We start from the raw sequence: 17,402 nt of genomic DNA, 5'->3' as shown, positions 1-17,402 counted from the left end.
ATAATCATCCCGGGCTCGTTTGCTACACGAGTCATTCGGTGTTCTTTTCAAGACTCCGTGAAATCTACCTCTTTTGAAATTGTGGCCCCCTTTTTCGCAATCACCATTCCTGGTTCTGAGACAACCTTCAGAAAGCAAATACATTCCTATCCCTTGACCAACCAACTCTAATCAATGGAATTGAGTCACTGGATTCTAACCTCTAAACGCTTTCTACCACACAAATGAGAGAAATTAATGTCGGCAGTAACCGATTTATAAATCTTTCATGTTCTACGTGACTCTGGTTGACGTTCGTAGTGCTGACAATTATTTCGCACCCATTTCTTGCATTAACCACTCACATCACTTCGCACCATTGACAGATACTTCAAGAGTCGAAACAATTCAGACATAAATATCACCTAAGGTCCATACTGTGTGATAAGGCCAATCCCCTCCTTAAAAATGCCGCTCTTAATTCGTAAAATCTACTTTTGCACCCAACATCTCTTCAATACTTAAACCCCTCAGATGCCCGATTCTCTCCGGGCCCTGCACAAGCCGTGAGAAGAGGCGCTATGCCTGAACAAACGGCTACAAGAAGCAGGCATTGGTATTCGAGCTTGGGTTAGATTCCAAAATTTCCAAAACTCATTGTATAAATCCCGAATCAAGCTCTCGTCTGCTTTTTCCCAATTCTTCATACCTCAAAATTTCACGGAGTTGTCGCAAGTTCTGATCCTATCAGTTTCAAATCCAATCTTCTGTTTACCTGCAGTACGCGAGGTTTGTATATATTATTCATCTCTTCCCTTGACACAACTGTCCCCAGCAAAAAAATGTCCACGAAACAGAAAGTAAACTACCCGTATGTAAGAAAATGAATTCTTTCGATAGAACACATTGGATTGATCTTGAATACACCATTTCAAATACTGTCATGGCTGTAATGTGTATCGAATCATACATCTTACCCTAAGATAGTGCCCCACCTCAACAGCTCATCGAGGCAAAAACACCCCTTTGACACTGTCAATTCCACACAAATACTAACACAGTAGATTCTGGTATGGAGGTGCTTCTTCTATGGCCGCATGTCTTGTGACCCACCCCTTGGATTTGGCCAAGGTGCGGTTGCAAACAGCCACGACACCTGGCCAGTCGCTTTTTTCCATGACTTACCAGATTATCACTAAAGAGGGCTTTTTCAAGATCTACTCTGGTTTGTCTGCTTCGTTGCTTAGACAAGCCACCTACTCTACTGTCAGATTTGGTGTCTACGAGTACATGAAGGAACAGTACACGGAGAAATACAACACAATGCCATCCACGGCTGTGTTGCTACCCATGTCTATGGTTTCCGGTGCTTTGGGTGGTCTTGTGGGTAACCCATCTGATGTGGTCAACATCCGTATGCAAAACGATTCCACATTGCCTGTTGAACAAAGAAGAAACTACCGTAATGCATTTGAAGGTATCTTCAGAATTGTGCGTGAAGAAGGCCCCGGCTCGCTTTTCAGAGGCCTCATGCCAAATTTGGTCAGAGGAGTCTTGATGACTGCTTCGCAGGTTGTCACTTACGACATTGCCAAGAACATTTTGGTTGGTAACTTGAACATGGACCCCTCCAAGAAGTCTACACACTTCAGTGCATCTTTGTTGGCTGGTCTTGTGGCCACCACTGTGTGTTCGCCAGCTGATGTGGTGAAGACCCGTATCATGAATGCTAAGGGTACAAGTGGAGGTGCAGTTTCGATCTTGACCACAGCAGTCAAGAACGAGGGTGTTGGTTTCATGTTCAGAGGCTGGTTGCCATCTTTTATCCGTTTGGGACCACACACTATCGTCACATTTTTGGTGTTGGAGCAGTTGAGAAAGTTCAAGGTGGGAATGTTTTAGAGATACAATTAGGAGCATATTATAGAGTTAATTTTTTCTAAGATTTACTGTAAAAACGTTGAACCAGAATAGACTCTTCACGATCTCACCCTTAAATGACTATGACGACAATTATGAATACAGACGTTCCTACAGTAATGGGAAATAGACCTCTACCTTCCACGTTTGACCAGTAATCGTATTTTAAATCAATTCAAGATTACCACGAAAAACAGACAAGTTGTCTTTAAGCTGAGGTCTTATTTTTCATCAAGCTCGACCAGTCTCTCCCAAGTTGATCTCGGAGATACCTTTTCAGGTCAATCCAACTACACACAAGTATCTCAATGTTCATGAATAGACTATTTAATATAAACTAGACCTGGATGTGGTCCAACTCGGCCTTCTCGAAAGCCTCCTTCTCAGCCTCCAAAAGGTATGGGATCAAGTAGTGGGTGTCATCCTCTGGCTTGACAGCCTTGTTGGCAGGCAACAATTGGTTGGACAAACCCAACTGGTGGGCAGTGATGATACGGAAGTTTCTGGCGTAAGAAACGTCGGCTGGCAAACGGGAGATGGCCTTTTGAGAAATAGGGTTCTCCTCGTTGATGATGTCGTTGAACTTAAGACCCATCTCTCTGTAGCCGGCGTAGGCACAGAAGGCCTTGGCCAAAGGGGTGATGGCACGTGCCAAAACTGGCTTCGACAAAACCCAGTCGGATGCCTTGACGATGCTGGTGATCGATGCCATGACGTTGTAGATGAGTTGTAGTAGTTAGTGGAGGATAGGATGCGAAGTAGCTTGGTATTCCGGTGCGGTGATTGGCTGCAGGCGAGACCCTACTAGAAATGACGGGGTGGAGGGTAAGTTTTACTTGTTTGTAATGATTTTGTTTCTCTAATGATCCAATAATTTTTTATGATTGATTGTTTAATTTTTGGCGCTTTTTTATTGCATTCTATGCGTACCGCTAGGTTGGTTATGTAGTGGGCGAAAGACGTGGTTGACACTAATTGGCAACAAGAAATATTTGTTGTAACTAAATGGAGGAAAGGCCGTTTGCTTCTGTTTTTTTTTTTTCAGTAGGCCGACGGTACTTTTTGTGAGCGTCTTGAGCTTCCTTTCCAATCAATGTTTCTGTTCAAAGATTCTAAACAATAAAACTGTAAATCGATAACAATAAGGTGTTATGATCCCGATGAGTTCGAGACTTCTCTTTGGATTCAGCCGCGATGAGAGCAGTCTATTTTAGGTATATCTATTTCTATTAACTCACCCAGACAATTGGCTATCTAAGCTTTTGATCGTTGGACTGTAAAGTTCATCAGTAATGGTATTCATCAGTTCCCTCTCCGGCTGTGCTTGGAAAGCCTACAGTCTTTTGAATCTTCTGCCAGCCATCACTTTTGACAATGTCATACAATTCCTGGTTCTTGCACAAGTATAAGCCCATGACACCGCATGAGTTGACTCCCAATTTACCCTCGTAGTCTCCTGAGGAGCGTGGCATCAACATCATCCATTTCGTGGTTGCACAAAAGTTGTAGGAAATATGGCCACAGTCGGATTCTCTCAACACAGTGAGCACTCTTTGAAGAAGACTCACAAATGTGAGTGTGAGTATATCCTCGCTGTCATCACCCAACTCATCAGGCAACACTGCTACAAAATGTGCAAATCCAACCTTCGAATCTTGCAATGGCTCCTCATGTTGGTTTGGCACGAAATGACCAGAGGTGCGTGCAAGACGAGAAGCAAATGGCTCGAAGCCGTCGGGAATGGTCATGAATTGAACATGCTTGTGTGGCTGCGAGGCTCCACTCTCAGGGCCACAGTTGTAGAACGCAAACCAGTTCTTATTGTCTTGACTCTTTGCTTGCTCCAAAGCTTTAAGCACACTGAAAGTAGCACAGAGCTCGTCGGGCGAAAGCGGGGTGTTCTGTGATTTGAATTCCTTGGTGACAAGCATAAAGTGGTATGGCACCACAGGGAACTTGTTAAGCACAAGTTTAAATTGGTCCTCGTCTCCAAAGCTGTCGGCAACCGTGAGTTCGGGTTCGGGCTTAGCAAATGGATTGGCATCCACGGTACCTTTCTCAGGTCTATGAGTGAGGCTGCCAAGAAGTGTCAAGCAGCTCTTGTAAGGGGTTCCGTCGATATCGGCGGTGACGATTTCATTCACAGCGTTATCGCCATTGAAGACCAAATTGCCCAGTGCCAAAGCACTGGTGTATTTTTCTTGCAAATCGGAGACAAATGTTTGTGGAAGAGAAGGCATTGGCATCTTTAAGGTTGTATTCTTGGAAAGAAGCAGAGTAGGGTGTTGAAATTTGTGTGGAAGATTGCAATTCCAATGTTAGGTAAATCACTTTTTGAGCAGATCTGCAAAATCAAAGTTTTGGCTCTTTTTAAAGACAAAAGGGCAAACAATGTTTGTGGTTCCGGCGAAGTAAATTGTTGTCGGGCTTGTGTTTGGGTTCACTAGTTTCCTCTGATGGTGATAGTATGCGCTTACAGAGGACACAGGGTTGAACATATTAGCGGGGTATTGCCGGAGCGAAAAATAGTCGATTTTTAAAGAGTATGATATATTCTAAAGAAAATTCGAAATGATTCGGCCCAAAGTTAGTCCTTCACTTTGAATCTTTTTCCTCATTGTTAAGTAAGATCTGGCCCAGAAGTGAAGAAACCTTGAGAACTCGGCCCGAACTTTCTGATAATTTCTGGATCACATTAGTGTATTTTTGAATTCTGCAAATTATGCTACTGTGAAGGTGGTTATTTCCTCATGGATTCGAATTTTATGATTGGAATTATATCGAAAGTTGAGCAATTCTGCAAAAAACTGTGATTCAAAAGCATTACCTTAAAGCAATTTTTGAAAGTCCAGAATTTCCAATTCTATTTATTGAAGTCTGGTTAATTGTAAAAAATTAGTTTGGCTGTGCATTATAAGGAGCCCTCAGCTTTTTGTATCAGACCTCTTTTTCTATCACGAGTTACTTTGTGAAACCCAAAATATCTTCAAAACTAATCTATTTGCTATTTTTTAATTATCACAATTAAGCCCATGAGTACAGCTTCCGGACCTAACGTCGTCATTATTGGTGGCTCTTACGCAGCCCTTCATGCTGCAACTATTGTTGCTGGTCTTCCGAAAGTTGGTACAATCACCTTGATCTCCCAATCTCCATCAGCGTTCTTCAATATTGGAGCCCCGAAATTGCTTACCCAGCCCAATTACTTTCCGGCATTTTTAGTTCCCGTCGCCGATCAGCTCGTGACTAATACTTCCAACAAGGCTACTCTTGTTTTGGGTCTGGTCAACAATATCGATCTCAGCGCCAAGAAGATTCTGGTCATTAATCAAGCCAATACAATGGTTACATACTCCTATGATATAGTCATTGTTGCCACGGGATTTCTGACCGCTTTTGCCGGCTTTGGTGTCAACAATGACATAGCTGCTACACAGAATGCCATTTCGAACACTGGTCAGGCATTGAAGACAGCTAAGACTGTGGCAGTAATTGGCGGAGACGATTATGGTGTCCAAACTGCTGGTGGAATTGCTGAAACATTCCTGCAAGCAAAAGTGACTTTCTTTTCACTCATGACAGCGCCCATGATTGACAAAGGTTTAAGCGCAAAAGCTACTAAGAAATTGAATGCCTTGAAGGTTGACATCATCAACAATGTCAAAGCCTCTGGTGACCCTAGTACTGGTATTGTTACCTATCCAGACGGAACAACTGCGCAATTTGACATCGTCATTAATTGCTTCTTGAATACACCAAACACCAGTTTTCTTCCCGCCAGTGTCCTTGATAAATCCAATTCGGTAGTAACAAGAGGCTTACAAATAAAAGGTTTTGAGGATTCCGCGTTTGCATTCGGTGATATTGTCTCTGGTAGCCCAAAGACTCTTCTTGATCTAAGGATGGCCCAATCTCCGATCCTTCAACAATCTTTGAAGACTGTTGCAGCCAGCTTCCCAAAAAGCTCTGGAAACACAATTCCTACTTACAAACCATACAAAAGTTTGACTATCGTTCCAATTGGAGCCAAGGGTGGTGTAGGCAAATGGGGTATATTTCCAATACCCAGTTTCGCTATCAGCTTGATATACAACTACATGGCGGGCCTTGCCCAAGTGCTGTTTCAATAAAGTTATGGTACTGACCTTCAAATCAAGCTCATGAAATCTCGGCTATTTGATATTTAGCTTTAATTAATATGTTTCACTGTAAATCAATCGAAATTGAAATTTATTAAATAATCCTTAACACTCAAATGATAAACTGATTTCCTATTTTTTTTTTTCTTTTGAGCTGTTCCCAATGTTGTTTCTTTGTTTTTCTTTTTTCTCATTATGCGTCACCTGCAAAGTTATCCAAGCGGCCCTTGTTTGCCCAACTTGGGTCAATCAATTTATCGCGATCCTCGTACATGACTTTGAACGAAGTTTTGATGGTTCCATCACTAACACCCGTTTTATTTGCGATCTTGGTTGGAGACACATCTGCGTCGAAAATCAAAGATGCCATGTAGATGACTGTAGCTGCAATAGTGATTGGAGAACGGCCTGCCAAAATTCCAGACTCCTTGCACTTTCTCGCGATGTGTTCTGCTGCATTCGTGACCTCGTTCTTTAATCCCAAGTGAGAACAGAAACGTCTGATCAAGTCCTCTGCAGAAGTTTGTGTAGTCTGCTCGCTATCCTTAATATTAGAGTATGCGCCAGGGTTGTTATCATTCTTGTTTTGAATGATACGATGCATGATTTTAAAGACTTTTCCGATCTCCTTCTTGGGGACATTGGTCAAGGCCCAAATTTCCTTAAAGGTACGAGCAACTTTGGCTTTACGACAGCCCATGAAGATAGCAGCGGCCATGATAGATTCCTGCGACTTACCGCGCAAATCCTTCTCATCGTAAACTAGCTTGTAAACTTCCTTAGCTCCATCTTGAACAATTTTGGGCAATTGGTAACCATCGCACATTTGAGAGATCTTCGAGTAAGCAGCAGATAAAGCGTTATCTCTTCTGTCTACGAGGGACTTCGCTTGTGCTCTGTTCAAGTCTCTCCCTGCTCTTACATTCTCGGGGACATATGAGATCATGGTAGAGAGATCTTCTGTTTCCAAAAGAGGGTTGCTGGCATCACCAACACGACTTGGATCGTCTCCATTCTGGTCATCATTACTGAAGGTTCTCCATTCAGAACGCGTGTCGACCACACGGTCACTGAGAACAAGACCACAGCTTCCGCAAACAATATCACCCTCACTAAATCTCTCGATCAAATCGGGAGGATAGATCTTACATTCGGGGCATGTGAGCGTGATGTTGAGGTTAGGACCCATAAATGCCTCTTCGGAGCCGTTAGCAATTTGCGCACTCATTTTTCGTTATGTTGTGTTATGTTCTGTGTTGTTCCGTAAGAATGCCACGGATCTGTTAATAAGCTGGAATATGTGGATAACTAGACCCAACAGTAATTACTCAAAGAACAAGAATTGATTTGAGAATCAGGCGATTTGACAGCGAACTCGATTGGCCACTAATCCCTGCAATCGAAGGCGTGAAAAGTGGAAGCTTAGTCTGAAGATAGAAAGCTCGAAATGGAGGCTCAAATACAAGTAATCGGAGAACGCGAAAACCTACAAAGAGTTGTTGATGCGGGAGGACAACTGAGGAGGCTACTGGCAGATATAGCGAAGCTCGTGTGACCTAAATCAAGAAGAGGAAGGTGATTTCTAATAGAGTGACAGGAACCGGGGTTTAAGCAGTTGTGGTATGTGCACGACTACAGTTTGGTGGTGGAAACAGGAAGAAAATATGTATTACTCGAATGTTGAAAAATGGCAAATTATAAATATTTGAAAGCATGGATGAGTTTGTTACTATTCTATTAAACTTGATGTCAAATGATGTGTATGATTAGACTTGTATTATAGACAGTTGAATCCTTAGAACAACGCTTGGAGAAAATATCTCTTGAAGATCTCATGCACATTTCCGGAACCAGTTGGAGAGCAATCTATGACCAGAGCCAGTTCTTTTGTGCTCTTTACCTGCGTTTTTTTCAGTCAGCACTGACGAACGAGAACTCAAACTTGAGCTTGATGTCTTCGGTTTCTCCGATTTCTTGGATAGCCTCGGCTTTCGCCTGGAAGGGCTATACGAGGGTATCTGTGTAGATTGCAAAATCTTCTTGTGAGTAGGTGAAATATGCTCATCTGATCGATTAGAAATGGCGGGTTTCATTTGCTCGGTACTCCTTAACACTGGTGTAGTCACTCTTGGAGGAGGTTTTTCATGATCGACATATGACAGTGGTGTGGCATTGACACTTTCCACGACAATAACAGGAGTAACACTTCTTGACATTGCGCGATCAGCCTTGGAGGCGCCATGCATGAGTTCAGGTTGCGAGGCAAGAGATGAGTGGTCTGTCCCATGATCTCCCGCTGTGCTGACTGTAGACACGCCTTCAGAATAGAGGCTAGAAGGACTTTGCGAGTTTTCCGTTAATGACGTTTTTGCTGAGCTTTGCGCAGCAAGTGCCTTCCTGTCGTCTCTCTCTCTTTGTCTTGACGAGTTGCCATAATGACTGTGGACAGGGAGTGATGCAGTCTCAACATACAGACCCAACTTCGAGTTTATTCGATATGGCAGTTCCGCGTGTACTATATAACCGAGACTATTTCGCATATGTCCATCTTGAGGCCGATATAGTCCATAATGATTGTTGGGCACAGGCTGCTGCACTTGAATAGACTTGGCATCGCGAGCTCGGATCTCGGAAATTCCGGTGGATGACCCAACGTGTCGAGGTACACCCGTTGTAGGCCCATTGACTTTGAGACAGGGCATGCTGCTAGAGTGACCCAAATTCTCGGCGATGGAGCTGTTAAATGTCAATGAATGAGGACTTGTAGGAGTATAATATAAGCCTTCGTGAGACGCTGGGTTAGGTGTGCTGATAGGAATTGGAGTGTTGACATTCTCATTAGAAGTGTTCTTGAGCGCATAGCTTATTTTAATAGATTGATCATAGAACGTTTGATATCTGGATGCCATGGCACCACTAGCTCTTTTGATGGAACTGCTTCTAGCGAATCCAGGACCAGAGAAAGTGGATTCACGCGACGAATTGGAGACTGATTTTTCAAGTAGTGTTGCAGAGGCATTGCGTTGAGAGCCGGTCTCAATGCTTGGCAAACTGGTATTAGAAGAGTTCACCGAGAGCTCATACATCTCCGAAGTGCTGGCTGTAGCTGGAGCCGAAAGAGAATTAAGGCGCTGAGTATTAAATGTGATAGAAGGCGCACAGGGCACAAGATCAGCAGCTGGAATTTCGGAGTCGTCCTCCTCTTCTATGGCCCGATTTGCTGGCTCGCGGATTGGCTGCTTCAAGTAGGCAGGCGAGCTGAATGGCGAGAAACAAGTCAGGGGCAGAGAATAGGTCGGGCGAGACAGTTGGAAAAAACCATCATCGTGGAATGATCGAGGCTCAGCTCCATTTAAGGAGTCAGCCCGATCACCAATCAGCAAGTTGCCAGGATTGAGAATCTCATCCAAGTCTATAAGCGCGTCGGGCACATTATGTTCATCCATGACTGTTTCGTCAGTTAAAAACAACTTTGGGGTAGCGTTCATGGAAGAGGCGGACCGACGGTTGCGCAAGCGAATCGGCGAGTTGAGCAACGTAGACCCTCCAGAGAGTCTACGCAGCGGCGACTGGATTGCGGCCGGAGAGAGAAAGGGCAGGGCGGGCAAATCCGAAATACGTTTCGGGAACTCGAAGTCTGTGTCAGCCGGCTTGTTCCGGAAATCTTCCTCATTGCAGAAGTTGAAGTGTCTGTCCAAAACGTCGGACTCTTCCCCACTCCCGCCGCCTGATCCATAGAGCATCAGCGACAGAAGCAGATGGTGATGGCTTCCGGGCGATCCGGACAGCGGGATTGGGTTCAGGCTATGGGGAGAATGACGCGCCGCGTTGGGGATGGAGGGCGGCGAGAAGAGGCCAAGGCCCACGGCATCGAAGTTGCCGGAGATGGCGCCCGAGCGCCGATGGCGATGTGTTCGTTTCCCGAGCTGCGACAGAGGCGCCTGCAAGGGGGAATATGTGGGAGCAGAACTCATGATGGGATGGCGTCAGATAGCATATAAGAGATGAAGGGACAAAGAAAACGGAAGGGTATAAAGCAGAGATGCGAAGAAGAGAATTATGTGGTTTCAAGGACAGAGGTGGTAAGGTTCAAAAGGATGGACTAGGGTAGGTGGATAAGGGAGCGTCTGTTGCTGGTGGTGGGTATGTTGAGCCAAAGTTCGAGCTACAAACGAACACGAAAAGAGAAAAGCCTCAGTCAAACGAGCGGACGCCACTTAGACCAGCGGCTGGTGGGTAAAGCCTTCCAAAAAAAAAAAATGCAAGAAGAGAACAGAATATCGAAACGCAGGTCGGTATTCCAGGTGGACTTTGGGGATTGGTGCGTAGGTGAAGCAGCAACTAGTCAGCCACTGCACCTGAAGAAGCGGGATTTGCGCGGGCGTGGAGAGTCTGCTGGGGCAAAAGATGAAGAGGGGCGTCTCGGATGGATCAGGGGTTCAAGGACATACGGTCCAAGGGGGTTGGAGGAGGCGAGCTGAGTCTGGAGAAGATTGTGAGCGAGATAATTTACAAAGAAGAGGTAGCCACCAAACCGTGGTCACGTGCCCGCAGGAATGAGATGCCTGTATGCGGCCCCCAGTTATAGTGGCTGCAAGGAGCTTTTGTTCCTGCACGGTCGCTCCAACTCTAACCCACCATGTCACAAGTGACTTGGTCCTGCAGAATAAACCCCAGCATTTGAAGCTCAGCGCTAATAATAGCGACGCGTCAGAGTAGCGGGTGCGATTGTGAGGCACTAGGAATTTGCGAGAGTTGTGGCTTTGGGAAACTTGTAAATTTGGTTCCTGTCCCATTTCCACTGTTTTTCACCGTTTTTCTCGGAAGTGGGTGTGTCTTTAATTGGTATCTATGATGTCATCATGGGGAAGTGGATTGGCTTATGTACAGGAACAACCCAGCTGTTCTCGTTTGACTGGTATGTGGTTGCAAACCCGGAATTTCGCTCAGAATGTGCGATAAACCAGGACCTCCGCCTTTCGGATTCGACGGATTTCTGGCTGTGAGCCGGTCTAGTGACTGCTTTGGCCGAAAAGCTTTTTTGTGCCGCATCTGGAAAAAATCGCTGTCAAAACGAACGAGCCACCACGTTGCCTGGGCATGTCTCACTTCGGCCTAGGCCCAAATCGCCGATAGCTCCAACTGAGGTGTTGGTTGGGATTCTTGAGTTTCCAAGCGCAAAATTTAGACTATCGCGCGAGCAGATCCCATGAATAAGCAACCGCCGCAAAAATTAATTTTGGCGTTTCTTCGAGCAGAATTAGTAAGAATACGAATATGGTCTGCGTAACCCTGGGTCTAATCGCGATGGGTTCAGGATTTAGTTCATTAAGTGTGAGCCTCACCCTAGTAAGGACTAGCACACATAAGCAGCTACGCATCGTACTACAATAATGTGGTCGGATAAAAATTTTGTTTCTTTCTTTAATCTTTCAACTTTTCAGATTTCTTTCATTAGTATTCCTAGTTCTATAAGTACATTTACTTCTTGTGCTTCTTCGCGATTCTCTTCAATGCTCTTTGCTCGTTCTTCATCACACCATCAACCATCTTATACTTACCCTTGACACCCTTTGGTCTTCCGCTAAGACCTCTGTTGGCACCAGAAGCGAAAACAAGAGTGGTCTTGGGCTTGACCTTTTGTTTCTTGGTCAAACGGCGCATCAACGCTTGGATCTCATCAGCCTTGTCACGCTCACTCTTAGCACCGTCCTCGTTAATCATGTCACTCTTCTTCTTAAGCTTCTCGAGTCTTCTCAAGGCTCTCATCTTCTTTCTTCCTTGGGCCTCAAGAACCTTCTTGATTGGACGTGCGTTCATTTCCTTCATCTTTTCCTTGATGGCTGTGGCTGCTTCTTTGGTGATGGGCTTGACAATCTTGGAGTGTCTCTTCTCATCCTCTAAGAACCATTCAGGCGCATTGTCGCGATCTCTGAAAGCATACTTGTTGATACCCTCGTTGACCAAGTCATTTCTCGTGAGTTGTCCAAGAGCGACTTGGTGAGCCAAGGTCATAGCCTCCACAGTATTCAACTCGATTCTCTCCTTTTGTGATTGAGCAGTTCTGATCTTCCTTCCAATGCTTTCGCCATCAGAGTCCGAGTCGGAGTCACTGATCACCTCTTCTTCAGCTTTGACAATCTCGAAATCGGAATCCTGATCTTCCTCCGCCAGAGACTCCTTGACATTTCCGTTTGATTTGCTTCCAGCTAATTGCTTAGATTCAGCACCGTTTGTCTTGCCGTTCGATTGTGGCTCATCGACATCCATTGCATCAAGTAAATCGGCATCATCAACAGCGTCAAAGACATTGTTTGCGGCGTAGAACATCTCGGCCTCTTTTGATAAAACCTCTTGGCGCTTGTCGTCCATCATTTTGCGAATGGCCTCATCTTCATCCTCGTCGGACTCTGAGTCCATCTCAAAATTTTCGAGCTCCTCATCACTGCCAGCATCAGAGTTGATACCGTCCCAGTCTTCGTCATCAACATCACCTCTGGCCAACTTTGCTCTGTAGTTGGAACTCTTCTCTGCTTGCACTTGCTTGAATTGTTCATACATATGGTCCATTTCTTCCTCCAAGTTATCAAGAGCTTCCTCTTCATCGATCTCCTCTTGTTCCAGATCCAGGTCCGGTTTAGGAGCGGGACGTTCGTCTTGAGATGTAAAAACCATACTCTTCTTACCCTTTGCAAGATCATCAATTTGACCGGTTTTCTCTGCACTTTTGATGGCGAACATGGAGTCGGTTCCGAGATTACCGGCTTCAATACCGATAGTCATATCGGTCATCATATTCATTTGCGCACGACGAATCTCCTTTTGTTTGAGTTCATTAGCTCTCTTCTTTTCTCTCCTACGCTTTTGCTTCTGCTTTTCTGTGAGACCTTCGAGTTCCTTAGTGATCTGTTCTTCCTCTGTCAACGGAGCCACTTCAACTTCCGGCTTATCTTTGTCTTCTTGATCATCAAGACTAAGAAGATCTCTAGCCTCTTTTCTGAACTTCAAGATGAGCTTGAAATCTTTCTTACCCAAGACCTTCAAATCTTTGATACATTGTCTCAACTCAGGTGTACAGTGTTTAAGCTTTCGGAGCATCTTCCACTCGGGATCATCATGTGGTGGCTCAGAGAGCTTGTTGAGAGTTCCAAGAGTATTGATTGGCTCTTCATTCCTGATGAACTCCGGAAGTGGCATTTCTTTGTACAATAAATAGTCTCCTTCCTCGTAACCCTCTCTCTTTCTAGTATGCTTCTCTGGGTTGAAAACCTTTGCTTCGTTATTCACCTTGCCAGCGACAACTTCCTCGAATACCTCCTTGGGGTCCAACAAACGTGGGTCTAGCTTCTTTGGAGCTTTGAAACCTTGACAAACGACGAAAATTTCGGCGGAAACATTACGGGAGGATGGTGGCTTGGTTGCCTCAACTTTGTCAAAAAGCTGCTGGAAGACCCACATCAAGTTGTTGTAATCTTTGGATCTAAAGACCTTTGTGACGAAGGTTCCACCCTGGACCAAATGCTCAGCAGCAAGTTTTAAAGCCTTCAAGACCAATTGGGACTGAGTGAAGGCATCTTGAACCCACCCAAGACCAACGTTTGGTGCACCATCATGAAGAACAGTGTCAGCTTTCCATGTTTTGAGATGTCCTCTGAGTTTGGATCTACAATCCTCAGTGGTGATGTCGGATTGAAATGTTATGCAGTTGGGAAGTGGCTTGATAGGAACAATATCAACACCAACAATTAAAGAGTTGATTGGACATAAGTTCGAAGCGACTTGACACCACGAACCTGGCGCAGCACACAAGTCAACGACCACTTTAGACTTTTCTAAGAAATGACCATACTTCTCATTGATTTGAATAATTTTGAAGGAAGAACGAGCTCTGTAACCTTTCTCCTTTGCGAGGTAGTAGTAACGATCTAAACGACCCTTACTATTCTTCTTTTGTGTCTTTCCCATGGCCGATGAGCTTAAATCTATTCACCTAGTAAATGAAAATTGGGGGAGATGCGATGGGGATGAGGTGGTCACGTGAGCTGCTCAGACCTCCCATTCCTGTCTCTCCTTATCCAGATCGATAAGAGGATCCTCCAATTTATTTAGCAAACTGTCATTGCATAAAAGACATTCACTCTGTAGGAGTTTATCAAGTTCCGTTTTGTCATCAAGCGATGATGTTTTTTTGAAATTCTGAAAAATCTTCTTGAATCGATAGTCGCCTTTCAGCTTCAAGTAAAACCTTACTGTGCAGTCCTTGTGGAATCCATGATGACAGTTTGGGAAAATCAAGAAGTTCTTGTCAACAAGCAATTTAGAGCACAATTGACAGGCTTCACCGGGTTCAATAATTGTGTAGATCGATCCCTTCACCTCTTTCTTTTGGTTTTGCTCGATCTGTTTCTTGAGCTTTTGTGCTGTTGATGCCGAGTCCTGCATCTCCAAACCTAATTGATTGATTTTCGTGTTATAAAAGTTGAGAGACTCAACGATTTCTTCTCGGAAATGGATTATTTTAATAGATTCGGGGAACAATGGGAGCAAGTCTTTAAGCGTTAGCACACTAGAGTTTTGATCTCTGGAGTAGGACAAGTGAAGCAAATAGTGAAGTGTTTGGTTGAGACGAGAATTCTGCAAATCTATGTCTATACCAGCTTCCTTGCTAACATCAGGCGATTGGCTTGACAGAACTCCGTTCTTTGAATTTACAGACCCATTCTTATTGGCAAACTGATTAGTTGTCTCAGAGGGAAGTCCAGGAATGTCAAGTTTCTCGCCATTGCATACCTTGTCAACCAAGTATTTCGCGTAAATGAGCCACAATTTGCGGCGATACGCAAACGAGTCTTCTTCCAATTTAATTTTGCCCACAATTTTGGAATCCTCTGCCGAAGTAGTCTCAATCATAAAATTGTCTTGAGACTCTTCATCCTCCCACGAATTTTTAACATAATCTCTAAGAACGTATTCTCCTAAAGACGTCAAGCCATGCTCTAAAGCAAGCTTTAGAGAAACTTCGTAGAGGCCCATATTAATTAAAATGAGAATGGCGCACTTGTATCGTTTGAACTGTAGACTGAGGCGGAGAAGGAAATCTTTATCATAAGGCAGTCCTCTATTGTAGCCTGCATGATTTGATTGAAGATACTCCAAGACCTTATTCAAGGCTTTTTCCGTTTCAAGTGAATCATCCTCATTGGGGTATGAAATTAGCAAAGAAAGAAGGTAATTATTGATGTCACTATTTTTGATGCCTTTATCGAGTACCAAGCGTTGAAGAAACATGACAGAATAGTTTTGAGAGAATGGAATGTAGCTGGTGCCCTTGTTGTACCTAAGAATCGCGGGCAAAAGTTTTTCGTAATTGAGTTCCGGGAATCTGAGCCAGGTATCAACAGTGAGACGAGCGTTGTTTACGAGCAATACTTCCGAAGTTTTGTAAATGAAAGCTTTGCCTACTTCAGGATCTCTGGAGTAAAGTTTGGCAAGTGCTTTAAGTGCAGCCAGCCAATCCTCAAAATCAACGTTATAATCAACAATGTATTCGTAGTCTTGAAGAAGCTCAGCATAAGATATAAGCTTGTCATAAAATTGAGACTCCCTCATCAATTGATAGATTGTTTTTTGATCCAAGAATTTGTGGTTCCTAGAAAGGTAATTCATAAGGCCGTCATCAATTTCGTCATGTTGCCTCTGCCAAAAATTTTTGGATTCCGATGGGTCAGAGCTTGTGAGAATTTCCGACACGTTCAAGAAATCGTGCTTGATGACATACATGAGATGCAAATGTAGCTTCACAATCCAACTGGATAATGCAACTTGCTGCACTTTGTTTTTCGCTTCTTTAGCTAGGGAAAATTTTGTAGAGAGATAATCAATGAGAAGTTTGTTTGATAAAATTTTTGCTGTCGCACTTTGCTCGTTGTTCAAAAGTAGTAGACATACCTTCTCGAATTGTTCTTGCAGTTGCGCAAGAACCTCCACACCTTCTCGTTGAAGTTCAAAACGATCAAGTTCTTCTTGAGAAAGCTCTTGCGAACACTCCATACCAAACCCGCCTCTTTGGAGTAGGTCGTACCCATTCTTAACCATCACAACGTTCTTCTTGAACCAGTTTTCAGGCGAATTCTTCGCACAGTTGAGGACTTCTAGTGCTTTGGTGTATTTTCCAAGCTTGTAGTAGGAGTACCACACTGAAGCTTGCTCATTCGAAAAGAGGATCTCATGAATACTATTTGAAGTGTATAACCAGTATGTTTCGGCCAAATAATCCACTGCCAACCCAAGTATCTTTTCGTCTTGTTGAATTTCTGGAACATTCTTCTTGAATGCTCCCTGAGACATCAACTTGTCGAAGACATAGACGTATTTTTGGTCAGCAGACAAATGAGTAAAGTGATGGGGTGTCATGAAGACGGAGTTTGGAAGACCACTCATTTCAACATTATCGACATCCAATTTATTTGTATCTGCAAATGCCGCTTCTTCATCACTAGAAACAAATTCATTCAGGGCAGCAGCAAAGTAGTAATAACAATCATCCAGCGCCAGAATCAAGGCTCCACCGGACCCGTCCGGAATTTGAGTCGAGATCGGATGCTGCCGGAGTGACTGAGTGATCTCATCTAGAACAAGCTCAACACAGTCCCACACAAGCATCTCGGATTGGAGAAATAGTTGAATCTGGCGGAACTTGTGCGAGTATGCGATCCCGGTGGCCGGTGCCTTTGCATTGAAAAGTTGTTTTGCATATTTGTCGTCACGCTTATTGTCTTGAGTGGCAGGATCATGGTGCTTGAGCAAAGCTACATAGACGCTTCCGTCGGTGGTGACACACAAGAAGTCGCCCGACGTATATTCATCACTGGACTTACCTGAAAAGGCAATGTCCCGAACATCGAGTCCTTTGAAGCGCGGAAGCACTTTGAATTTACGGTACGACATATGCAACACGAAGTATTGTGTCTTATTAACTTGTATCATCAAGTACTTTCCATTGGGATGTACCCAAGAATTAGTGATCTTAGTGGACTCCGACACGGCAGGAGCTGGCACTCGCGAAACATCGGATGGGTTATCAAGATCGATTCTATAAACAAGCAGCGATGTGAGTATGTACATAATATTGTTGGCCACATGCAATCTGGTCAATTGGTTTTTGAGGTCAAACTGGAGCTGGACTCGCTCAAAATGAAAATCTAGGCGCTCGCTGGTAAGGGACTCTGGATCTACATCGTAATTGAGGGGCACATCGCCATCTTGGGAGGTCATTGGGGCGCCCAATTGATTATTTATTGACATGGACTGTAATCTGGAGTAGAGTTATGCTGTATGTATGTAGGACCATAGAGAGTGAGGTGA

The 17,402-nt window shown here is 44.2% G+C and overlaps 8 protein-coding genes across 8 annotated transcripts; 2 read left to right on the top strand and 6 right to left on the bottom strand.

Moving 5' to 3' along the window:
* Positions 1 to 1,068: 1,068 nt before the first annotated feature.
* PUMCH_001328 (uncharacterized protein) lies at positions 1,069 to 1,881 on the top strand (the record flags this gene model as incomplete). Its single annotated transcript, XM_063020386.1, has 1 exon — positions 1,069 to 1,881. The coding sequence occupies one exon, from the start codon at positions 1,069 to 1,071 to the stop codon at positions 1,879 to 1,881; it is 813 nt and encodes a 270-aa protein (XP_062876456.1).
* Positions 1,882 to 2,236: 355 nt separating this feature from the next.
* PUMCH_001327 (uncharacterized protein) lies at positions 2,237 to 2,611 on the bottom strand (the record flags this gene model as incomplete). The annotated part of the gene is made up of 1 exon (XM_063020385.1): positions 2,237 to 2,611. The coding sequence occupies one exon, from the start codon at positions 2,609 to 2,611 to the stop codon at positions 2,237 to 2,239; it is 375 nt and encodes a 124-aa protein (XP_062876455.1).
* Positions 2,612 to 3,185: 574 nt separating this feature from the next.
* Positions 3,186 to 4,145, bottom strand: PUMCH_001326 (uncharacterized protein; the record flags this gene model as incomplete). The annotated part of the gene is made up of 1 exon (XM_063020384.1): positions 3,186 to 4,145. One exon carries the CDS (start codon positions 4,143 to 4,145, stop codon positions 3,186 to 3,188), a length of 960 nt encoding a protein of 319 aa, XP_062876454.1.
* Positions 4,146 to 4,931: 786 nt separating this feature from the next.
* Positions 4,932 to 6,029, top strand: PUMCH_001325 (uncharacterized protein; the record flags this gene model as incomplete). The annotated part of the gene is made up of 1 exon (XM_063020383.1): positions 4,932 to 6,029. One exon carries the CDS (start codon positions 4,932 to 4,934, stop codon positions 6,027 to 6,029), a length of 1,098 nt encoding a protein of 365 aa, XP_062876453.1.
* Positions 6,030 to 6,231: 202 nt separating this feature from the next.
* On the bottom strand, positions 6,232 to 7,266 carry PUMCH_001324 (uncharacterized protein; the record flags this gene model as incomplete). The annotated part of the gene is made up of 1 exon (XM_063020382.1): positions 6,232 to 7,266. The coding sequence occupies one exon, from the start codon at positions 7,264 to 7,266 to the stop codon at positions 6,232 to 6,234; it is 1,035 nt and encodes a 344-aa protein (XP_062876452.1).
* Positions 7,267 to 7,870: 604 nt separating this feature from the next.
* Positions 7,871 to 10,012, bottom strand: PUMCH_001323 (uncharacterized protein; the record flags this gene model as incomplete). Its single annotated transcript, XM_063020381.1, has 1 exon — positions 7,871 to 10,012. One exon carries the CDS (start codon positions 10,010 to 10,012, stop codon positions 7,871 to 7,873), a length of 2,142 nt encoding a protein of 713 aa, XP_062876451.1.
* A 1,507-nt stretch (positions 10,013 to 11,519) lies between these two features.
* PUMCH_001322 (uncharacterized protein) lies at positions 11,520 to 14,003 on the bottom strand (the record flags this gene model as incomplete). The annotated part of the gene is made up of 1 exon (XM_063020380.1): positions 11,520 to 14,003. One exon carries the CDS (start codon positions 14,001 to 14,003, stop codon positions 11,520 to 11,522), a length of 2,484 nt encoding a protein of 827 aa, XP_062876450.1.
* An 81-nt stretch (positions 14,004 to 14,084) lies between these two features.
* On the bottom strand, positions 14,085 to 17,342 carry PUMCH_001321 (uncharacterized protein; the record flags this gene model as incomplete). Its single annotated transcript, XM_063020379.1, has 1 exon — positions 14,085 to 17,342. The coding sequence occupies one exon, from the start codon at positions 17,340 to 17,342 to the stop codon at positions 14,085 to 14,087; it is 3,258 nt and encodes a 1,085-aa protein (XP_062876449.1).
* Between the last annotated feature and the right edge of the window lie 60 nt (positions 17,343 to 17,402).

This window comes from Australozyma saopauloensis, chromosome 2 (assembly GCF_035610405.1).
Source record: "Australozyma saopauloensis chromosome 2, complete sequence".
NCBI lineage: Eukaryota > Fungi > Ascomycota > Pichiomycetes > Serinales > Metschnikowiaceae > Australozyma > Australozyma saopauloensis.
The sequence above is the reverse complement of the archived record's forward strand: the minus strand, read 5'-3'. Positions and strand labels throughout refer to the sequence as shown.